The sequence below is a fragment of the Lissotriton vulgaris genome, chromosome 12, assembly GCF_964263255.1.
Source record: "Lissotriton vulgaris chromosome 12, aLisVul1.2, whole genome shotgun sequence".
Classification (NCBI taxonomy): Eukaryota; Metazoa; Chordata; class Amphibia; order Caudata; family Salamandridae; genus Lissotriton; species Lissotriton vulgaris.
This window is the reverse complement of record NC_141700.1, coordinates 411128240-411147084: the sequence shown is the minus strand read 5'-3', so window position 1 is coordinate 411147084 and position 18845 is coordinate 411128240. Positions and strand designations below refer to the sequence as shown.

The 18845-nt window shown below is 45.0% G+C and overlaps 1 protein-coding gene across 1 annotated transcript in view; it reads right to left on the bottom strand.

The window, feature by feature from the left end:
• Positions 1-18845, bottom strand: part of RBL2 (RB transcriptional corepressor like 2) — a 1013578-nt gene that overhangs the window by 201381 nt on the left and 793352 nt on the right. The window contains exon 17 of the mRNA XM_086945179.1: positions 9181-9357. Coding sequence (XP_086801305.1) covers positions 9181-9357 — 177 coding nt within the window. The remainder of the gene's footprint in view (positions 1-9180; positions 9358-18845) is intronic.

The window sequence follows — 18845 nt, the reverse complement described above, 5'->3', positions numbered from 1 at the left end:
CCAAATTCTCCTCGTCCTGTTTGGGGTAATCAAAATCAGCTGTGCTCAATCCTTCTCCACTTTCTGCAGGAAGCCCAACAGAACCGTGATCAGGGAGATCGGAGTATAAAGCATTGCTCCATGACCAAATTAACCACACAAATGGTGATGCGAGGAATGCTTGCAAATAGTGTAACAAATGGCAATTGCTTGGAGTAGCATCCTAAGCCATTGTTTTGTTACCAAATTAACGAGAAGACATCCCCACAGGATGACTCATTGGGAAAGTCTATGGTGCAACATAGAAGACACTTCCCTTTCCGGGCCATGGCAAAGACATTAACACATGGATAGCCTGATGTGGAGAATATAAGTTCTGTTACTTTGGGATGAATATCGCACTTATAGGCCTCTATGGAGAGGCTATTCAGAGCATCTGCCGCACGTTGAGAGTTATGCCGCTCCTGGGAAAATGTTCTGTTGCTGGACCAACTGCCACAGCCAAACAGACTCTCAACACAAGATCAATGCCCTCATACCATTCTGTAAGCTAATGTAGAGGACAGTGTTGGTGAATGGTGCTTCCTGAAATGGAAAGGAGGAAAGTCCTCATGGCAATACCAGCTGCTCACAGCTTCAAAAAAGCAATGAGCAGCCACTCCTACGACATGAACTACATGCACTATGATGTTGCCCAGATAAGCATTTCAGCCCCACCAAAGAGGCCTTCATAGCAATGGTAGCCTGTGATGGCAGAGGACTGATGGTGGAACCAAAAGATTGAAGGGACACATCCACCAGTATAGATCCAGGGAGTTAGAATCATTGATCTGCATGCAAGCCAAGAAACTACCCTGATATAAGAGCCATTATTTACTTAGCTACCCTTCAAGGGCCCTCACTCGTCATCTAGCATGCAGAACCAAAATAATGCATCAGACCATCAGACCAACCAGGTACAGGACTTGCTTAGAGTAGTTCTGATTTTGCAAGGACCACCCTTCGCTACAGGAGTAGCTTCCAAGACCCTTAACCTGCCGCTGTATCCAGAGTGAGGAAAGGACCAACTTCGTGGCCGCAGAGGAGGCGAGAGGCGCGGGCCCCGGGACTGCGAGGACCAGCATTCACCATCAACAGCTGGGTCCTCTTCCCGCGTGAGCCGCGCCCCCTCCCAGTGCCACGCCTCCCCTCTGCTAATTTGAATTTAAGCAAGCCCAGCAACGCGCACCGCGGGACGCGCGCGGGTCGGAGCCCGGGGCGACGTAAGAGACTGGACTGGGACACCTTTCTTATTTCCCCATCTGGTTGTACCCCCCTCCATCTTGCCATTACCATTATCATAGTTTAGCAATAATGGTCGTTACTAGGGGAACTAAAACCAAAGCTCCGGGTAGCGTGGGCAAATTGCTTGGTCCTATGGACGACTTCATTACGAAGGCGAATACGTTCATAGACCAAAGCATTTCACTAATAGAAGAAAGGGTCTCCTTAGACCTGGCATTCGCCAAAAGATCCTCTCTGGGGAACTTGGCGGAGGCTAGATCACCTGCTGTTGGAGCCCCGAATGCTGAGGTAAACCCGAGTCGAGAGAGACGCAGTTTACCCAATACAGTTGACTTATCAGTGTCCCAGCTTGCAGACTCACAGCTTAGCTTTGACTTAGAAAAAACACCGGACCTAGTCCCACAAACCTCACCACAAATCTCGTCCATAGACAAAATGATAGAAAGGGGAAGGAGGGAGGGGGCGATAATTAAGAAAAGGGTTCCCCCTAATCTCCCATTACCAAACAACCCGACCCACATACCTAGTGCCCCACAAGATCGAGCGGATAGAGTAGAACAAATAGGAGTCCCAGTGTTAGTCCATCACTCAGAGAACGAAACACCTATCCCGGTAATCTTGGATTCTGCAACCACCGCACAAACCCATAAGGGTCCAAGTGATACGGAGGACTCCCAGCTACTACTAAATAAGATAGCTAACATATTTAAACAATCGTTGCAACCCCTAGAACAACGATTAGCGCACTTGGAGTCACAGATCCTAAAACTCGTAAAAACCCAACAACCAAATCATCTTGCAGGGCCACAAAAAACAGGGTGAAATAATAATAAAAAACCACACTCCATAAAAACAACTAATGTCAATCCGAATCCATCTAACCCCCAAAAGAAGACCCTTCAGATAACAATCCCCAGTACCCCCACCACCAACAATACACCGAAGCCAGCTAACATATCACATCCAACTACTACATCGACTATACCTAACAATCCAACAAACATTACCTTACTGACCTCGCCAAGACCACCAATTACACCTGCCCCAAATGTTGAGGTATCTAACAAAACTGCCAATAAAACTATAAACAAATCATCTATCAAAACTCCGGTCCCTCAGATTTCAGTTCCAAACCCCACGTCCGTCAGGCCCAGGAGAAATACTGCCAAAAATCTAGGCCAGTCAAGAGCTCCAGCAGATTTTCCACCTGAGGCCTCACCATACGTAGTGGTCATGGCCGGTGTTCCCGAGCTAACAGACCATAACTCGGAACCCGGCTGGTCTTTAAAAAACAAGGCACAGCATTGGTTGCAGACCAATCATCCGATCCCTTCAACCTGGCATGGAAGGATTAGATCTGTTTCCAAGGGTTCCATGGGTGGGTAACACCAGAAAAACGATCCCAGGGGACTGTATAGTGATAACTTTCGAGGACCCACGTATAGCAGACTATATTTGCTCCTGGGAAGACATCGCTTCAAACGGAGGTTTTAAAATTAAGTCACTTTCTTTTTTCTACCCTTTTAGACAAATAACCGGACCTCCCCAGGAACAAGAGCCTCCTTGGGCCGTCCCACTCTCCCGACAGGATGATTTAGTGAACACCAGATATTATGGTCCCCCTAGACTCTACGATCCAGATTATTCCTGGCACACAGTGGGACCACGTTACCAGGGGGGAGGTTGGGCAGATAGGAGACCATACACACAAAGGCAGGTGACCAGAGATCAGCCCCGGTGGGACCCATGGCATAATATCCCGCTCTTCAACAGGTATAGTGGACTTGAAATGGTCGATTGACCATCAAAAGAAAGCGTACCCACCAATTTGCATGTACTTTCTAGCCCTGGGAATATGAACGTCTCTTCGGCACCCACGGACGCCGAAGCCATATCCAGAGCAGAACAACTAAAAGACGTGAGTCCTCCGATCTCTATACTCTATTGGAACATAGCAGGCCTTCGTTCCAAAATTGAGGACGGGACCGCACAAAATTTTCTATAACCTCTTCAAATAATCTGTCTCCAGGAGACATGGTCAATAGAAGAGCTACATTTACAAAGATATAAAACCTACTTTGTCCCAGCACTAAGTAGTACAATGGGAAGACCCAAAGGTGGGTTAGTAACTTATATAGCGAACACCTTACCCCACCTAAAAGTGGCCAAAATTTCTCAGGATTCTAATTATCAAATCCTTTCTCTCTCCTTTGCAAATAAGGAGACCATCTTCTTAATCAACTTATATAATAACCTTGAGGAAGACCAATGCATAATTCTCCTCAGTAATCTAATAACAAAGCGGGGAATATTCTAAATGCTGTCATTTCGGACTTTTTTTTTTTTTTATTTATTTAAAAGAGTTTTATATAGCGCAAACAAGATCTTCACAGATATCAGAGCGCTTTACATAGACGGGTACATGAGGGAGCAAAGTCAAACAGGCAAATCAAGCTTTACATAGAAGGGTGCAAGGGGGAGCATATTCAGACGAGTAACTCAATAAATCACAGTATAATAGTACTACTAAGTGACACAACCACTCATGTGGATGATAAAACAACTCATACAAATAAGTCAAGAGTCAAACATGTAATACAGGACGGTGCAAGGTGTTAATAGGATTCGAAATAGTAGCTCAAGTGTATTTAGCCATGAGGATAGCTTTTACTTCTTTTTTAAAGAGTGTAGTGGAGGAGATCAGCCTGGTTTCGGGAGGGAGTGAGTTCCAGATCCTAGGCGCCATTCCTGAGAAGGAGCGCTTGTATGTTTTTTCCTTCCGGAATCTTCGAGGTTTTAGCAGGAGATTGTTTGTGCCTCTCGTGTTTCTAATTCCCCCAGAGATTGTCAACTTCTGAGCGAGGTAGCCGGGTGAGTTTAGGTGTACCGCCTTGTGTGTCATGCAGGCGATTTTCAGCTGTATTCTGCCTTCCAAAGGCAGCCAATTCAGGGATTTCAGGTCAGGGGTAATGTGGGAGTACTTTTTTGACCCAGTGATGAGTCTCGCTGCAGCATTTAGAGAAGCTTTTAGTGGTGCGATAGTAGTTAGGGGGAGTCCGCAGAGGGTGGTGCTGCCGTATTCAATTTGTGGGATGACTAGTGCTTGTACTGCAGTTTGGAAGTCTTTGGCCGGGAGGTAGGGTTTGAGTTTCCTCAGAGTATTGATCTGGAAGTTCGCTCCCTTTGTTGCCTTGCTGATATGTTGCTGCATGTTGAGATTAGTGTCGAGTGTTATGCCTAAAGATTTTGCTGAGTCCACGATGGTGGGTTGGACATTGAGTGCGGTTAGGAGTTTAAGCCAATGTTGAGTGGTTGATATCTTAGCTGGAGGTGAGATCAGAAGGAACTCTGTTTTCAGGGCATTGAGTTTGAGGTGGTTATCGGCAAGCCAGGATTGGGTGCAGCTGATCGTTGAGTTCAGGAGCAGGATGTCATTGGGTGATTGTAACTTGAGGTAAAGTTGTGTGTCATCAGCGTACATGTGAAAGCGTACATTGGATGCTTGTAGCAAGGTGGTGAGAGGCTCCATGACTAGGTTGAACAAAGTTGGGGATAGAGAAGATCCTTGGGGGACGCCTAGCGTTACAGGTATTGGCGAGGACATCAGGTTGTTGCTCTTGAATTTTTGCGACCTGTTGTGAAGAAAGGAAGTGAACCACTTGAGGACAGTTCCAGATAGGCCCATTCTTGTGTTTAGTAGTTCTAGTAGATTCTCATGTTTGACGGTGTCGAATGCTGAGGAGAGATCAAGAAGGATGAGGAGGCAGGTGTCGTTTTGGTCTAGCATTTGAAGTGCGTCGTCAATTATGTGAGTCATAGCAGTTTCTGTGCTGTGTCCTGCTCGGAAGCCTGACTGGTGAGGGTTGAGGAGATCGAATTGCTCAATGTGTTTAGACAATTGTAGTTGTGCGCATTTTTCCAGCAGTTTGGCGAGAGTGGGGATATTGGTGATGGGACGGTAATTGTTGAGATCCGAGGGGTCGGCTGTAGGTTTCTTTAGTAGAGGTGTGACCTGGCCAACTTTGAGGGAGTCAGGTATGCTGCCTTGTTGGAGAGAGCTGTTGATAATTTTAGTCCAGAGAGGGAGAAGAAAAGGGGTAAAGTCTTTTACTGCGGAGGCAGGGAGGGGGTCCGTGAGGTGATTGGATGGTTTCAGGGTGCTGAGCAGTTTGCCAATTTCTTCTTCCGAGTATATGCTGAAGGTTGACCATGTAGCATTGTTTTTTGGTTTAGTGGGTGCTAGGCATTGGGGTTTGGAGTAGAGGCTTGCGTCAAGGACTTGGATCTGCAAATTGCTAACCGCCAAAATGCAGATTCTAACCTACTTAATCCGACCTATATGGGTAGAGGCCATTACAAAACAATTGACTATATCTTTTTATCTCCCGGTTTGACAGGCATAGCGAAGGATTTTCGGGTCATTGATAATCTACTCAGTGACCATTCAGCCTGAAGGATTAATCTTCAATTACCTGACCTCAAACCCCTAAACTCGGGCATAGCAATCACGCTTGCACAGAATAAATTAGAGATTGGTAAACAGAACGGTTTCACAATCAAATGGGGAAAAATCAATCCTACTGAACTCACAAAAAAACTGATAATCCAGGCATACCCAAACATCTTACAATGCCTGGATCTCTCCTCAAGCTATGAGGAAGTTCTAACGAACTTCAATCACATCTTAGAGTACATTAAGGATTTACTTCTACTAAAACCCAAAACAAATCACCCTGCAAAGAAAAGATGGTTTAACCATAACTGCACAACCGCTCTAACTAAACTAAAATCAGCACTTCATAATAAACCGAGAAACGCAGCCCAAATCAAACTCTTAAGGCGTCAATACATAGGGGAACGAAAATTGAGAATTGCACAATTAAAGCAGAAACTCTGGGACGATCTTCACAAGAGTGCTGTATCAAAAAACAGTGAGCTTTTCTGGCGTACAGTCAGAACCCCATTTCTCTCTGACACCGGCACCCCCAGAATAGAAGTTGCCATAGATGAGCACACATGGGTTGCACACTTCTCCAAGATCTTTAAAAGTACTCTACCCACAGACTTATTGCCCCCAAAAGTACAGTATCCCATTCCGCTCCTGTTCGATATTCCTGATCTTTTGGTAGCATTGTAGAAAAGCAAACTGGGTAAAGCTCCAGGCCCCGATGGGGTCCCAGTGGACTTTTTTAAAAACAACCTAGATCCCTGGGCCCCCATCCTAACAAGAGTGTGCATAGCGGCGGCTAACGAGGGAGTTTTAAGTTCCTGGACTAAGTCAATAATGGTCCCCATTTTTAAAAAAGGGGACCGCCAAGATGTGAAGTGCTATCGGCCCATCTCTCTGCTGGACTCGCTCGGGAAAGTAGTGGGGAGAGTTATCCTAGAGCGTCTCCAGCAGTGGAGCGAGGATCGAGGCATTATTTCTGATATCCAATTTGGTTTCCGGGAGGGTTTCGGAACAGTAGAACAGGCCCTCAATCTCACCCTAATAATGGGAAAATACATACAGTCCAAGGTTACCAAGATCTACATGGTCTTTGTCGACCTCTCCGCGGCGTTTGACTGCGTATCGCATGCAAAACTGTGGACGGTCCTAGCGCAAATGGGTGTAGAATCATCTCTTTTGGACTTTTTGAGGGAACTCTATTCCGGCGCAACGGCCAGAGTACGATTCGGCCTGAATGGCGAGTTGACGGCCCGGTTTACCGTAGGGCGTGGAGTCAGGCAGGGATGTGTCCTGGCCCCCTTCCTCGTCTCACTTTACACTAATGGTCTGGAGGGGGAGATGTTGAGGGGGGCTCAGGACCTCCCACGCATAAACCAGCGCCTGATTCCCGCCCTGCTCTACGCGGATGATGCCGTCATTCTCGCGCGCACACCACGCGAGCTCCAACTCTCACTGAATAGGTATACGACCTTCATGGGCAATCTGGATTTGCGGGTGAATGTGAAGAAAACTTTTGTCATGACAGCAGGCAGGGGGCAAAAAAGAACAAAGGCCATCTACCTCGACAACCAAAAGCTTGAGGTCACCCCCCAATACCCTTACCTGGGCATCATGATAGATGATCATTTGACATGGAAGCCAGCAGTAGATTCAAGGGGACATCTCTTTAAGAGATCAATAGCCGCTCTAACAAGCTTTTCTGAGAGATTGGAAAAAAGGCCCCCAGTGGAGCTATTGAAAATTTATAATGCTAAATGCCAGGCTATCGCCCTATACGGCGCGGGAGTCTGGGGATACACCGACACTAGCTCCATTCAGAAGGCTGAAAATGTTTTTCTTAGATTTCTTCTAGTCACCCCGAAAGGTACTTCAACCTATGCCATGCACCTGGAATTAGGAATACCCTATATAGAGGATCTAATCAAAACTGAACCAGTGATGCTGTGGCGGCGCATCTGGACATCTGATAAAAATGCGCTGACCCAGTCCATCATTGCTGATTCGATGGCCCTCGACAAATCCTCTAAAGTAAAATGGCTCTCTTATGTAAGAGACTTCTTCAAAGATCTAGGGTTAGTGAACTACTTCCTTGAACCAGAATCTATAATGGACATCTCGAAGAGAGACCTTAAACAATTAGCACTAAGACACTTGGAGTCTCTAAGACTGGCATCTGAATCATTAAAAACTGCGGTAGTCCATGCAAACATGATACAAATAGCCCCAGCCATTCACCCGTATCTGACACTCCAAATATCAACGTATGAGAGAATGTTAATAACCAGATTTAGGCTAAATACCTTTTTTAGATTGGTCACGTTTCCATCGAAAAACTGTTGGGAAGTAATTCTCCCACCCTGTCCGTGTGATGGACTATCAATACAATCCAATCTACATGTGATCATGCTCTGCAAATTCCATCAACCGCATAGAAAAATCTGGTTACTACCAATATTGAGGAACTGGGGACTGGGACAATGCAGGCCCGCTCTTCTTAGACTCCAAATGCTGGAAACTGAAAATGTCTGTTATTTTGTAAGTAACTTTTTAAAATGCATCATGAAGCACAGGAAAAATTTATAAATGCCCTCATTAAGGATATTCTGAGCTGATTTCCGATGAAATTTTTATAATCAATCTTCTTCTATTTTATTAGCTCTTTGTATGAATTTTTCTAAAATCGTGCGTCTCGACTGTATTAGTTATGTAAAAATGTAATGTGTTTTATGAATTGTCTCTTTTATGGTTTTTCCTTTGTGAATAAGCCGAATAAAGAATTATATATATATATATCTATATATATATATATATATATATATATAGATATATATATATACACACACAGGACTTGCAGAAGTGAACTCGGCCACTAGCCAGCTATAAGAGTATGGGAATTCATGAGTTCTTGACTAACTAGTGAAGTTGGCACTATGGCCAGCATGCTGTTGAAAACGTGAGGTGAAGCCTTCAGTCCAAACTGCAGAACCACTGATTGATGCTCAGAACCACTGATTGATGCTAAGACCCCATAGTGAACTTCCCAAGGGACTGAAGAGTCATACATAAATATGCACTCTGGAGATTCTGGGTCACAAGTGGAACAGTGAAAATGATCTGTTATTCAGAATCCCACAGATCTTCATCTGTTGTGGGGACCCCAGAAAAAAAAGTAGCTACTCTCTTGACACATCACAGGAATATACAACATCTTTTCAGACAGACTGCTATAAAGAGACAAGTGTTTTCAGTTGCTTTTGGATTCTATTGCTGTACCTTTTAAGCATCAAAGAATTTAAAAAATATAGGAAGCCCATATTTAACAAATATACTTTGCAAACTCATGCATAAAAGTAAAAAAAGAAAAATAAATATATATATACATATATATGTCTAAAAAAAAAAAAGAAAAAAAACACACTTACAAATGTTTAATTTCTTATCATCTCGGGTGAAAAAGTTAATTTTACCTTTGCCATCACATAAACAGCACACATCAGCAACTGATCTAAATGTCTGTCTTTCATCATATCAGTGCAGTGCACGAGAGAAAATTCAAAACATGTCCATATTTTCTTCATTAATTCTTCAGCAACATCCAGCTTCATGCACAGATCTCGCAGACGAACGCTTGCTAAGTGATAAACCTGTTGCAGCAGAAGATATAAAGATATAAAATGAAAGTAAATGTGCAACATATTTTTAATCATAAATGATAATAGCAAAATGTCAAATTGTCATTTAGTGCAAAGAAAGGTATTATCTAAGTTTAGCAATACTGTATGTGTGATCTAGGGAATGTCTGTTAAAAGGCACAGTCTGCCACAAGGTATGTTCAACATCCTTAAGCTTAGCACTGAGTGTAAAAACATGAATTCCTTTATTTACCGTATTTTCCGGCGTATAAGACGACCTTTTAACCCCTTAAAATTTTCTGGAAAGTCGGGGGTCGTCTTATACGCCGGGTACAAAATTTTATGGTATTTTTTCATGCGCTTTTTCATAGCGAGGACTTCACTCGAAGGTGTCAGACCGCTTCACAATACGAAATAACAAGAAACAACACACCTTATGTTAAAAAATACAGCCACCGACCCTGGCAACGTCCAAAAATACAGCCACCGACCCTGGCAACGTCCACACCCAGGCCCCGCGCCATGAATTGTGCAAGTATCGAAAGCGAGCGTGTTTTTGTCATAGCGAGGACTTCACTCGAAGGTGTCAGACCGCTTCACAATAGGAAATAACAAGAAACAACACACCTTATGTCAAAAAATACAGCCACCGACCCTGGCAACGTCCACACCCAGGCCCCGCGCCATGAAGTATCGAAAGCGAGCGTTTTTTTCATAGCAAGGACTTCACTCGAAGGTGTCAAACCGCTTCACAAGCGAGCAAATGGCGCCATGAGTCTTACCTCGACTGCCGCTGCCGCTGTACACGCGCCTCCAACCGCTTGCACATCCCCAGGCAGACGAGGCAGCAGGACGAGGCAGCAGGACGTCCGAAACACGGTACATGGTAATGGGCAGCCAGCGCCGAAGATGGCAGCGCCCAGTGTGTTGACACGTTTGGCACGTTTGGCACGTTTTGGCACGCTCACCTCTCCCCTTGGCATGGGCGTGGCATAGAAAGGGGACTGTACAATGTTCCCGAATGTTCCCGAAGGCAGTAGAGCACTTGCCGTGATTGGCTGGTTGTTGCTAAGAGGAAAAACAGTCTCGTGACCAGATAGCGTATTTGCCGTACCGTACGTGTGGTGTTGAAGACAGTCTCTGCACCTGTCCATTCTGTACAGCACCAGTACCGTACATCGAGTGCAAATGGCAGACAGCGAAGAACCCGGCAAGGCTCCAGCAGCGCATCCAGAGCAAATGGCTGGCAGTCTAGAACTCAGCAAGGCTCCAGCAGTGGCAAGGAGAAGAAAATATGAAGCCAGCTACAAACTCAAAGTTGTGGCTTTTGCCACGGAACATAATAACTGTGCTGCTGCTAGGCAATATGGAGTGACAGAGAAGATGGTTCGGGCCTGGAGAGCAAATGAGCAAGCATTGCGGAGTATGCCAAGGGGCAAGTGTGCACTAAGAAGAGGCACCCCACATTGGCCAGAACTGGAAAAGCATGTAGCAGACATGGTGGCCGAGCATCGGCAAAGCGGGTATGTCGTGACCCGAAATAAAATCCGCTTGGTTGCACTTCAGTGGGCCAAATCTAATCCCGATCTCAGCCACAGATTTAAGGCCACTGTGTCCTGGTGTACCAGATTCTTGGGAAGGCATAATCTGGTATTGCGGCAAAAGACAAAAATTGCCCAGAAATTACCAGCGGATCTTGATGCCAAAATGCATAGCTTCCATCGCTACGTCATTAGGCTGCGCAATGAACATGTGTATGCGCTAAGTAGCATCGGAAACATGGATGAAACTCCGATGAATTTTGATATGATCGCCAACAAAACTGTCCATCAAAAAGGCGAAAAGACAATTTTAATAAAAACAACAGGACATGAGAAGTCCAGTTTCACTGTGGTACTTGCATGCACAGCTGATGGTGGCAAACTGAGGCCAATGGTTATTTTTAAAAGGAAAACAATGCCGAAACTCAAGTTTCCTGCTGGTTGTTTTGTGCATGTGAATGAGAAAGGATGGATGGATGAAGAAGGGGTAAAGCTATGGCTTGATAACGTATGGAGCAGGCGACCAGGTGGACTTCTACAAAGGCGTAGTCTACTGGTGTGGGATATGTTCAGGGCTCATTTAACTCCCAGCACCAAGCAAAGGCTGGCAAGACTGAAAACGGATGCTGCTGTTATACCTGGAGGACTGACATCGTTGGTGCAGCCACTGGATGTGTGCCTAAACAAGCCATTTAAAGATCGCATCCGAGAACAGTGGAATGAGTGGATGGTTAGCGGTGAAAAAACATTCACAAAAGGAGGAAACATGCGTGCGCCACAGTTGGATGTTTTGTGCAACTTTGTCATAAAGGCCTGGAACGACATCGATGCAGAAACAGTCATAAAGTCTTTCAAGAAGTGTGGCATATCGAACTCATTAGATGGTATGGAGGACGACTATCTGTGGGAAGGTGAAGAGGATGCCGAAGAAGAGACCACATCATCTGATACGGAATTGGTACAAGATCCATACGATGACTGCCTTACAGATGTACCACAAGATCTCATAGACTTACTTATGAGATCAGATGACGAAGAGGAGGATTTTGAAGGTTTTTAAAGGGAACGTTATAAATCCTGTAGAAATCGCTTGGATTTATGGGAAGTTATGGAACGTTTAATGCACTTGCACTGTTTCATGCACTACGTTATTTATGTTTGCCGTTATTCAGAAGTGACAGTGTTTTATATATGGTTTTAAATAAAATGTTTCCGAGTAAAGCAAGATTGTTTCTACAACCAATTTCTTTGCGTTCAGTCTTTCAGTTTGTAAAATAAACGCTTATAGGTACCCACTGCCCACTGATAAAGCCTTACTGCTCACCCACAGGGAGGAGGACTAGACTAATACGGTAAGTTCAAAATACCGGTACATACTCGGAATGGCTATGCTGCGCTGGAAGTGGGGGGTCGTCTTATACAGCGAGTATAGCACTAAACCTAAAATTTTTCTGCCAAAGTCGGGGGTCGTCTTATACGCCGGGTCGTCTTATACGCCGGAAAATACGGTACTCTTCCTTCCCACCTCTTGTACTCTATGTACTCTCTAGTCAGGGCTCTGCTGGGAGAATGAGGGTGCAGTGTCAAAGGCAACCGAAAAAGGATGCACAAATAACTATGTTAATGTCCTTGCTGCACCAGGTAGAAAAGGCTCAGTTCCCGGGGAGACTGAAAATTGGAAACTCAGACAGGAACCGCAAGACAAAGCAGCTGTCTTTGAACCTAGCCAGCCTCAACCCATCCTCCAAACCTAACCACCTCGTGTATAACCTCTGTGTTCTGTCACTGACTTTGCATGTCTTTCAATCTATTTAAACAACTGTATGAGACCTTTCTCTTCTCCCAAAAATTTGTGATCCCCAATTAATACAACTGTGTGATTATATCAGCTCTATGATTGTTAATGATCTCTGTTGGGGGTTTTGCAAAGTGGTAACACCCTTGCCAATACAATCATTTTTCTAGCCTGATTCTTCATTTTCCTCAGGTGTATAATTTATGAAAACACTGGAGGTGCTCTATCTTTTGGCATGAAACATAAAACACCGTGGGGTGCACACACCAAGTTTTCCTTCAATGAAGTCTCATGACTCAACCCTTCAGATGCTCGGGCACATGAGAACGCCTTTGGTCCATTTCTCCTCGGCCCATGGGGCTCGGGTGCAGAGGTGTCTTTTGTCATGGGATCTAGTGGTGGAGTCTCTGGTGGTTGGAGGGGGCCTGCAGAAAGAGGCTGCAGGTGGCGACTGGAAGCCCAGTCTGGGCAAACCCAAGGAAGGACTTAACTCTTTTGGATCTGGGGACCCCGTTTGCTGCAGCACCTCCCTTGGACTTAGGCTCTCGGGCATGGGTGCATAGCTGCTTTGAGGCGTTGGGTGGCAGCGGTCGCAGACTCATTCTTTGTCTTTGGTTTCTGCAGAGGAAGGCAAACAGGACAGCTGAGCCACTCTTCCGCCCCCTGGTTCACTGAAACTCTCAGGCTGATGAGACAGGGTTGTAGGAGGCAGGAGAGAAAGTGGAGGAAAACATGGGATACCATGGATAGAGAGATCTATAAACGATCGTTAGCGGAATATAAGACTACGGTCATTAAAACAAAACAAGAATTCTTTTCTGAGATTACAACCTCTCTAACTTCATCAAGGGAGTTGTTCAAGGGAGTAGACTCCCTCTGCTCTTTACAAATCCCAGACCCAGTGATAGGATCACAGGAGCTCTGTGATAAGATCTCAACCTTTTTTTATGCTAAATTCGATGAGATCTCCGTTAACTTGGAAACACAGCAAAAATCACTTGAGCCCAACTCGATCCTGGCCCTTACAAATTTAGAATCTTGGTCCAAAGATCCCACTAAGACTCTCTCCAACTACCCACCGATCACATTAGACAACCTTAACACTTTGTTGAACAGGACAAAATCCTCCTCATCTTTGGACCCTTGTCCCCTCAAAGTGCTAAAGGATTGTAGGGACACACTACTCCCTCCCTTATTGGAGATAATGAATGGTGCCCTATCACAGGGGGTCTTTCCCTCAGTTTGGAAGAAAGCGATTATCAAGCCACTTCTTAAAAAGCCCTCCCTTGACCCTACAATCCTGAAGAACTTCAGGCCCATCTCTTTACTTCCTGCCCCCGCCAAGATGCTTGAGGCCCATCTGAAATCGCACTTGTCTGCCTTCCTGGACTCGTCTGGGTTTTTAGATCAGACCCAGCATGGGTTCAGGAAATTTCATAGCACAGAGTCCGCACTTACTATTGTAACAGACAACATCAGAATGAAAGTGGACCAGGGACAGACAACGCTGCTAGTCTTGCTCGATCTGACTGCAGCATTTGATACCCTATCTCCCTCAACCTTAACATCTCGGCTGCGGGAGATGGGAGTAGAGGTTTCAGCGCTGAGCCTTCTGTCCTCATTTTTAGATCATAGAGAACAGAGGGTCAAATTAGGAGAATACCTCTCCCCTGCTAAATCCCTACAATGCAGGGTTCCACAGGGGTCGGCCCTAAGCCCGACCCTATTTAACATATACGTGGCCCCACTAGCAAGATTAGTAAAAGCGCAGGGAATGGAAGTAGTGTCATACGCAGACGACACTCAGATCATGGTGTCGTTGGCCCATTCGGTTAGCACCTCAGCGTCCAGCTTCAGGACTTGTATGCAGTCAGTCGCTGACTGGATGGTACTCAACTCCTTGCGGCTGAACGGTGATAAAACCGAGGTGCTAATCTTTGGAAAGGACCAGGATGTATGGTCAAATGAATGGTGGCCGCCATCCTTGGGAACTTGCCCTGTCCCCTCACACTCAGCTAGAAACCTTGGGGTCATCTTTGATACCTCGCTGGCAATGACCCAGCAGGTTAATAGAACGGTGGCCACCTGCTGGGGAGTTATTAAAATTCTCCGAAGAATAGCTCATTACCTCTCCCCGGAAGCTAGGAAACAGACAGTGGTTGCGTTGGTCGGTTCTAGACTAGACTATTGCAACTCACTGTACGCAGAGGTCAATAAGGGATTGATCCAGCGTCTCCAAATAGTACAAAATGCGGCAGCAAGATTTGTACTAGACATTCCCCGCACTTCCTCTGCAACTCTGGCCAGAAAGAGTCTTCACTGGCTTCCTGTAGAGCATCGTATCTCTTTCAAAGTCATCTGTCTAGCACATAGGGCTTTGAAAGCAGGAATTTCTGATGGGTTGGGATCACTTCTCTCTGGATATGTTCCCAGCAGAAGTTTACGCTCATCACAACAGCATCTCTTGGTAACGCCTCGGACCAAAAAGACCAGATGGGGAGGAAGAGCTTTCTCTTCTGTTGCCCCTCGTCTCTGGAACGCACTTCCCTTGGAGCTTAAATCTTTATCCTCATTGCCCCTCTTTAAAAAGGCCCTTAAAACATGGTACTTCAAGAAAGCCTACCATTAACTAGTTCTCTGGACTTCCAAATATTTTGGTTAGGCGCCTTGATGCCCATTGGGCTGAGTTCAGCGCGTTATAAATTTGTTTTCATTTCATTTCATTTCATTTCATGATGTGGGCCTCAATATCCCTGAAGTCCCTTGATGTTCAGGTCAATCTTCTTCTGTGTTGGTGTCTGGCCTGGACACAACAAGCCGTGGCTGCTACAAAGAGTCTAGGAGCTGAGGAATTGGTGTTGACGTCCCCACACTTGGAGGGAGGATGGATCGGACCTGTGGGAGCACTGTGTTGTGACGCATTCCAGGTTGGTGAACCTTATTGATTCAGGTGCTAGGATGACAATAGTGACAGATGATCTTTTCAGGAAAAAGTGGGGATAAAAACAGCTTCTTCCTCAAGACAGGAACACGGTTAACTATGATGGGAGGAAAATTGAATTAAGAGGATATATTGAATGTCAATTAAAGTTAAAAGGAAAAGTGATTGTTGGGAAAGTATATGGAGCAAAGAAAGGACTGAATATTCTTTGGTGGCACCATCAAGGATTATTCGGAATGAAACTAAGGCCTGGAAAGAAGGTACAGGTTTCATTGGTTGCAGAGCACCCTGTTGATGAGCAAACCGCTCCTGAGGGGGGAGGTCAGAAGTGGATTAGCAAGTTTAAGGGAAGTTTTTTGTGACAGGCTGGAAAAGACTGCCGGTTTTAAACATAGGATTAAAGTACAGAGTGGTACCGTGCCAGTGAAGAATACGCTGAGGAATGTTCCTTTCAGCATACAAGAGGACTTGTCAAACGTTATTTTTTTTAAATATGTGAAGATGGAGTTATTGAGCCCATCAAATCGTCCCTTTGGTTATCCCCTTTAGTTATAGCAAAGAAGAAAAATGGCAAGCTTAGGGTCTGTGTTGACCGTAGGAGTCTGAATAAAGTTATCTGGGTAGACTCACATCCCCTACCACGTATTGACAACATTGTTTCCACATTTGCAGGTGCTAAGGTTTTCAGTAAGATAGATTTGGCATTTGATATCACCAGGTGGTACTTGATGAGTCATCTAAACATTATTGTTTTAGGTGGCATAAAGGGAATGGTGACTTTTCAAGATGACATACTTGTGGCAGGTAAAGATTTGGTCCATCATGATGAGATCATAGAATTAGTACTAAGCAAGTTACAAAAAGCAGGAAATGTTGCCAATGTAAAGAAGTGTGATTTTGCGAAAGAAAGCATAGAGTATCTCGGTCATGTTATTTCTACAAAAGGGGTTTCTCCTAGACCTGGTCTAGTGGATGCTATCACTGATGCCCCTTGTTCAACTACTAAAGAACATGTTTCGTTCTCTCTGGGTGTATGTGTATTCAATGCAAAATTTGTTGATAATTGTTCTGCTAAAACTGTTAACCTAAGGGAATTGTTGAAAAAAAAAGTGTTTGCATGGTCTGCAGCATGCCAAGATGAGTTCATCAATCCCACGAAGGACATTTCTTCTGCTGGAGTTTTGGCATCTTTCGATCCTTTGAGGGACTGTATTATTACTGTTGATGCAAGTAATGATGGTTTAGGTGCTACATTGTCACAAAAATGCAAAACTGGAAAATAAGTCAAGTTGGGTTTTGCATCAAGGTCTTTGAGGGAGAAAGAGGAAATTTATTCCGTGATTGAAAAAGTATTGTTGGCATGTTGTTGGGCCATGGAGAGATTTAAATGTTGCATATGGGGGAAGAGGCTTATTTTACAGACAGATCACAAACCATTGGTTAATATCTTGAGTGGTACTGTCATAAGAGATCAAACCCCAAGATTGTCAAGGTTGAGTGCTAAGTTGTTACAATATGATCTGGAAATAGAATACATCCCTGGTGGAAAAAACATAAGATATGACACTTTATCAAGCTCATCCGTAGCTTTTGGTGTAAACGGAAATGATTGGGATGAGGATTGTGAGGAGTGACTGATAGCTGCTGTCGATGTCTGTCAAGGACAGGCAATCAGTGAAGATGAGTGGAAGTTGAAGATGGAAGAGGATGAAGATTTATTGATGGTGAAGAAATATGTTATTGAAGGTTGGCAGAGAGGTTCTTGCAGTGGGTGCTCTGCTGGAATGATCATTCTTGGTCTTACTGGAAAATACTGGCTCTCCATAAGGACAAATACATCAGAGTGAGAGGAAGATACAGTATGAATGGAGGCCACTGAGTGTTGCGATGTTTATTTTCTCAATGTCGATCTCAGGGTCAACTTTAGAGACAGATGTGCTTGGTAAAGATACACAGCAAACCCTTGACATCAATGATAGTGAAGTAGAGAGCCTTGGCGTCTAATGATACCATGGATTACCGCAGGTGAATGTGTTGTTGACGGACAGGGAGGCACCATTGTAATCGTTTGTGCTGTTGCTTGTGTTGTCTGTGTTTCGATCAAAGGAGGTAGTAGCATTGACGGCAAGAGAGGTTGTCCTGTGGAAGTATTGATTGCTACTGGGGCTCTTTATGTTAATTTGCTTGGAACCACAGAGTTCCTTGACGATGAGTATGTCTGTGCAAATGGTCTTAACATAGACAGATGCTAAAGGGAAGGGCCAAAGTGTGTGGAGTGGTGATGATGGTGTCTTCAGCACTTTCTTTCCCACGATCTTCCCCTAAGGAGGTCATTTGTACGGGAGAAACCTGGAGCAGTAAAGGAAGCCTTCTCTCTTGCTGATCTCCTTCTTTTCATCCTTTCCTCCTCAGCCATGAGATCGCCTGGTTTTCCTCACTGTCAAATACCACCTCTGCCTTTAACATCCCTTTTCACCATTTTAGAGCGAGAGACAGATAAAAAGACCCACATTGGTCACAAGAGTCAAAAGCAGCCTTCTTAGTCCCACAGGACACACACTTCACAAAAAGTGATGGCATTTTGAAGAAACAATTTTCCCTGAGGGAAACTGTTTAAGTCTGCAGCAAACAACAATTGGTGTACAGAGTTCCCCAAGGAGAGCTAGAAATTTAGCCCAGCCAGTCTTCTCTCTCACTTAATTAGACAGGTGGTGGTGAGGGGGTCTAGAGTGTGTGATGTAGACCCTTTTTCCAGAATGTAAGGATACCTCACACAGGCTACCGGCAGGACCACAGTCTGACCGGTTTTTTCACAATAAGGGTTGACTAAGGGTTGGTCTCATTGCTCACCACTCCTTAATACCCCTGTAACTTTTAATCAAAGCAGTGAGCCTGACCATTAAAATAATCACCTACAGGACTCTACTGACTTTTTTTAACCACACCACCATGCTCACGATTGCACGTCTTTAGGCCCCTCACACACACACACCCGTTGGCCCAGAATAGAAGATCTCCGCCAAAGTGCAGCTTCCCTTGCTGCCCGACGGGCATTGCACCGCCAGCCTGCCGAAGGAGCAGGATACCGATGATGACGCTGGACGGTCATCGGCTGGGACTACAGTTGTGGTCCTGCCGGTAGCCTGTGTGAGGTATCCTTACATTCTGGAAAAAGGGTCTACATCACACACTCTAGACCCCCTCACCACCACCTGTCTAATTA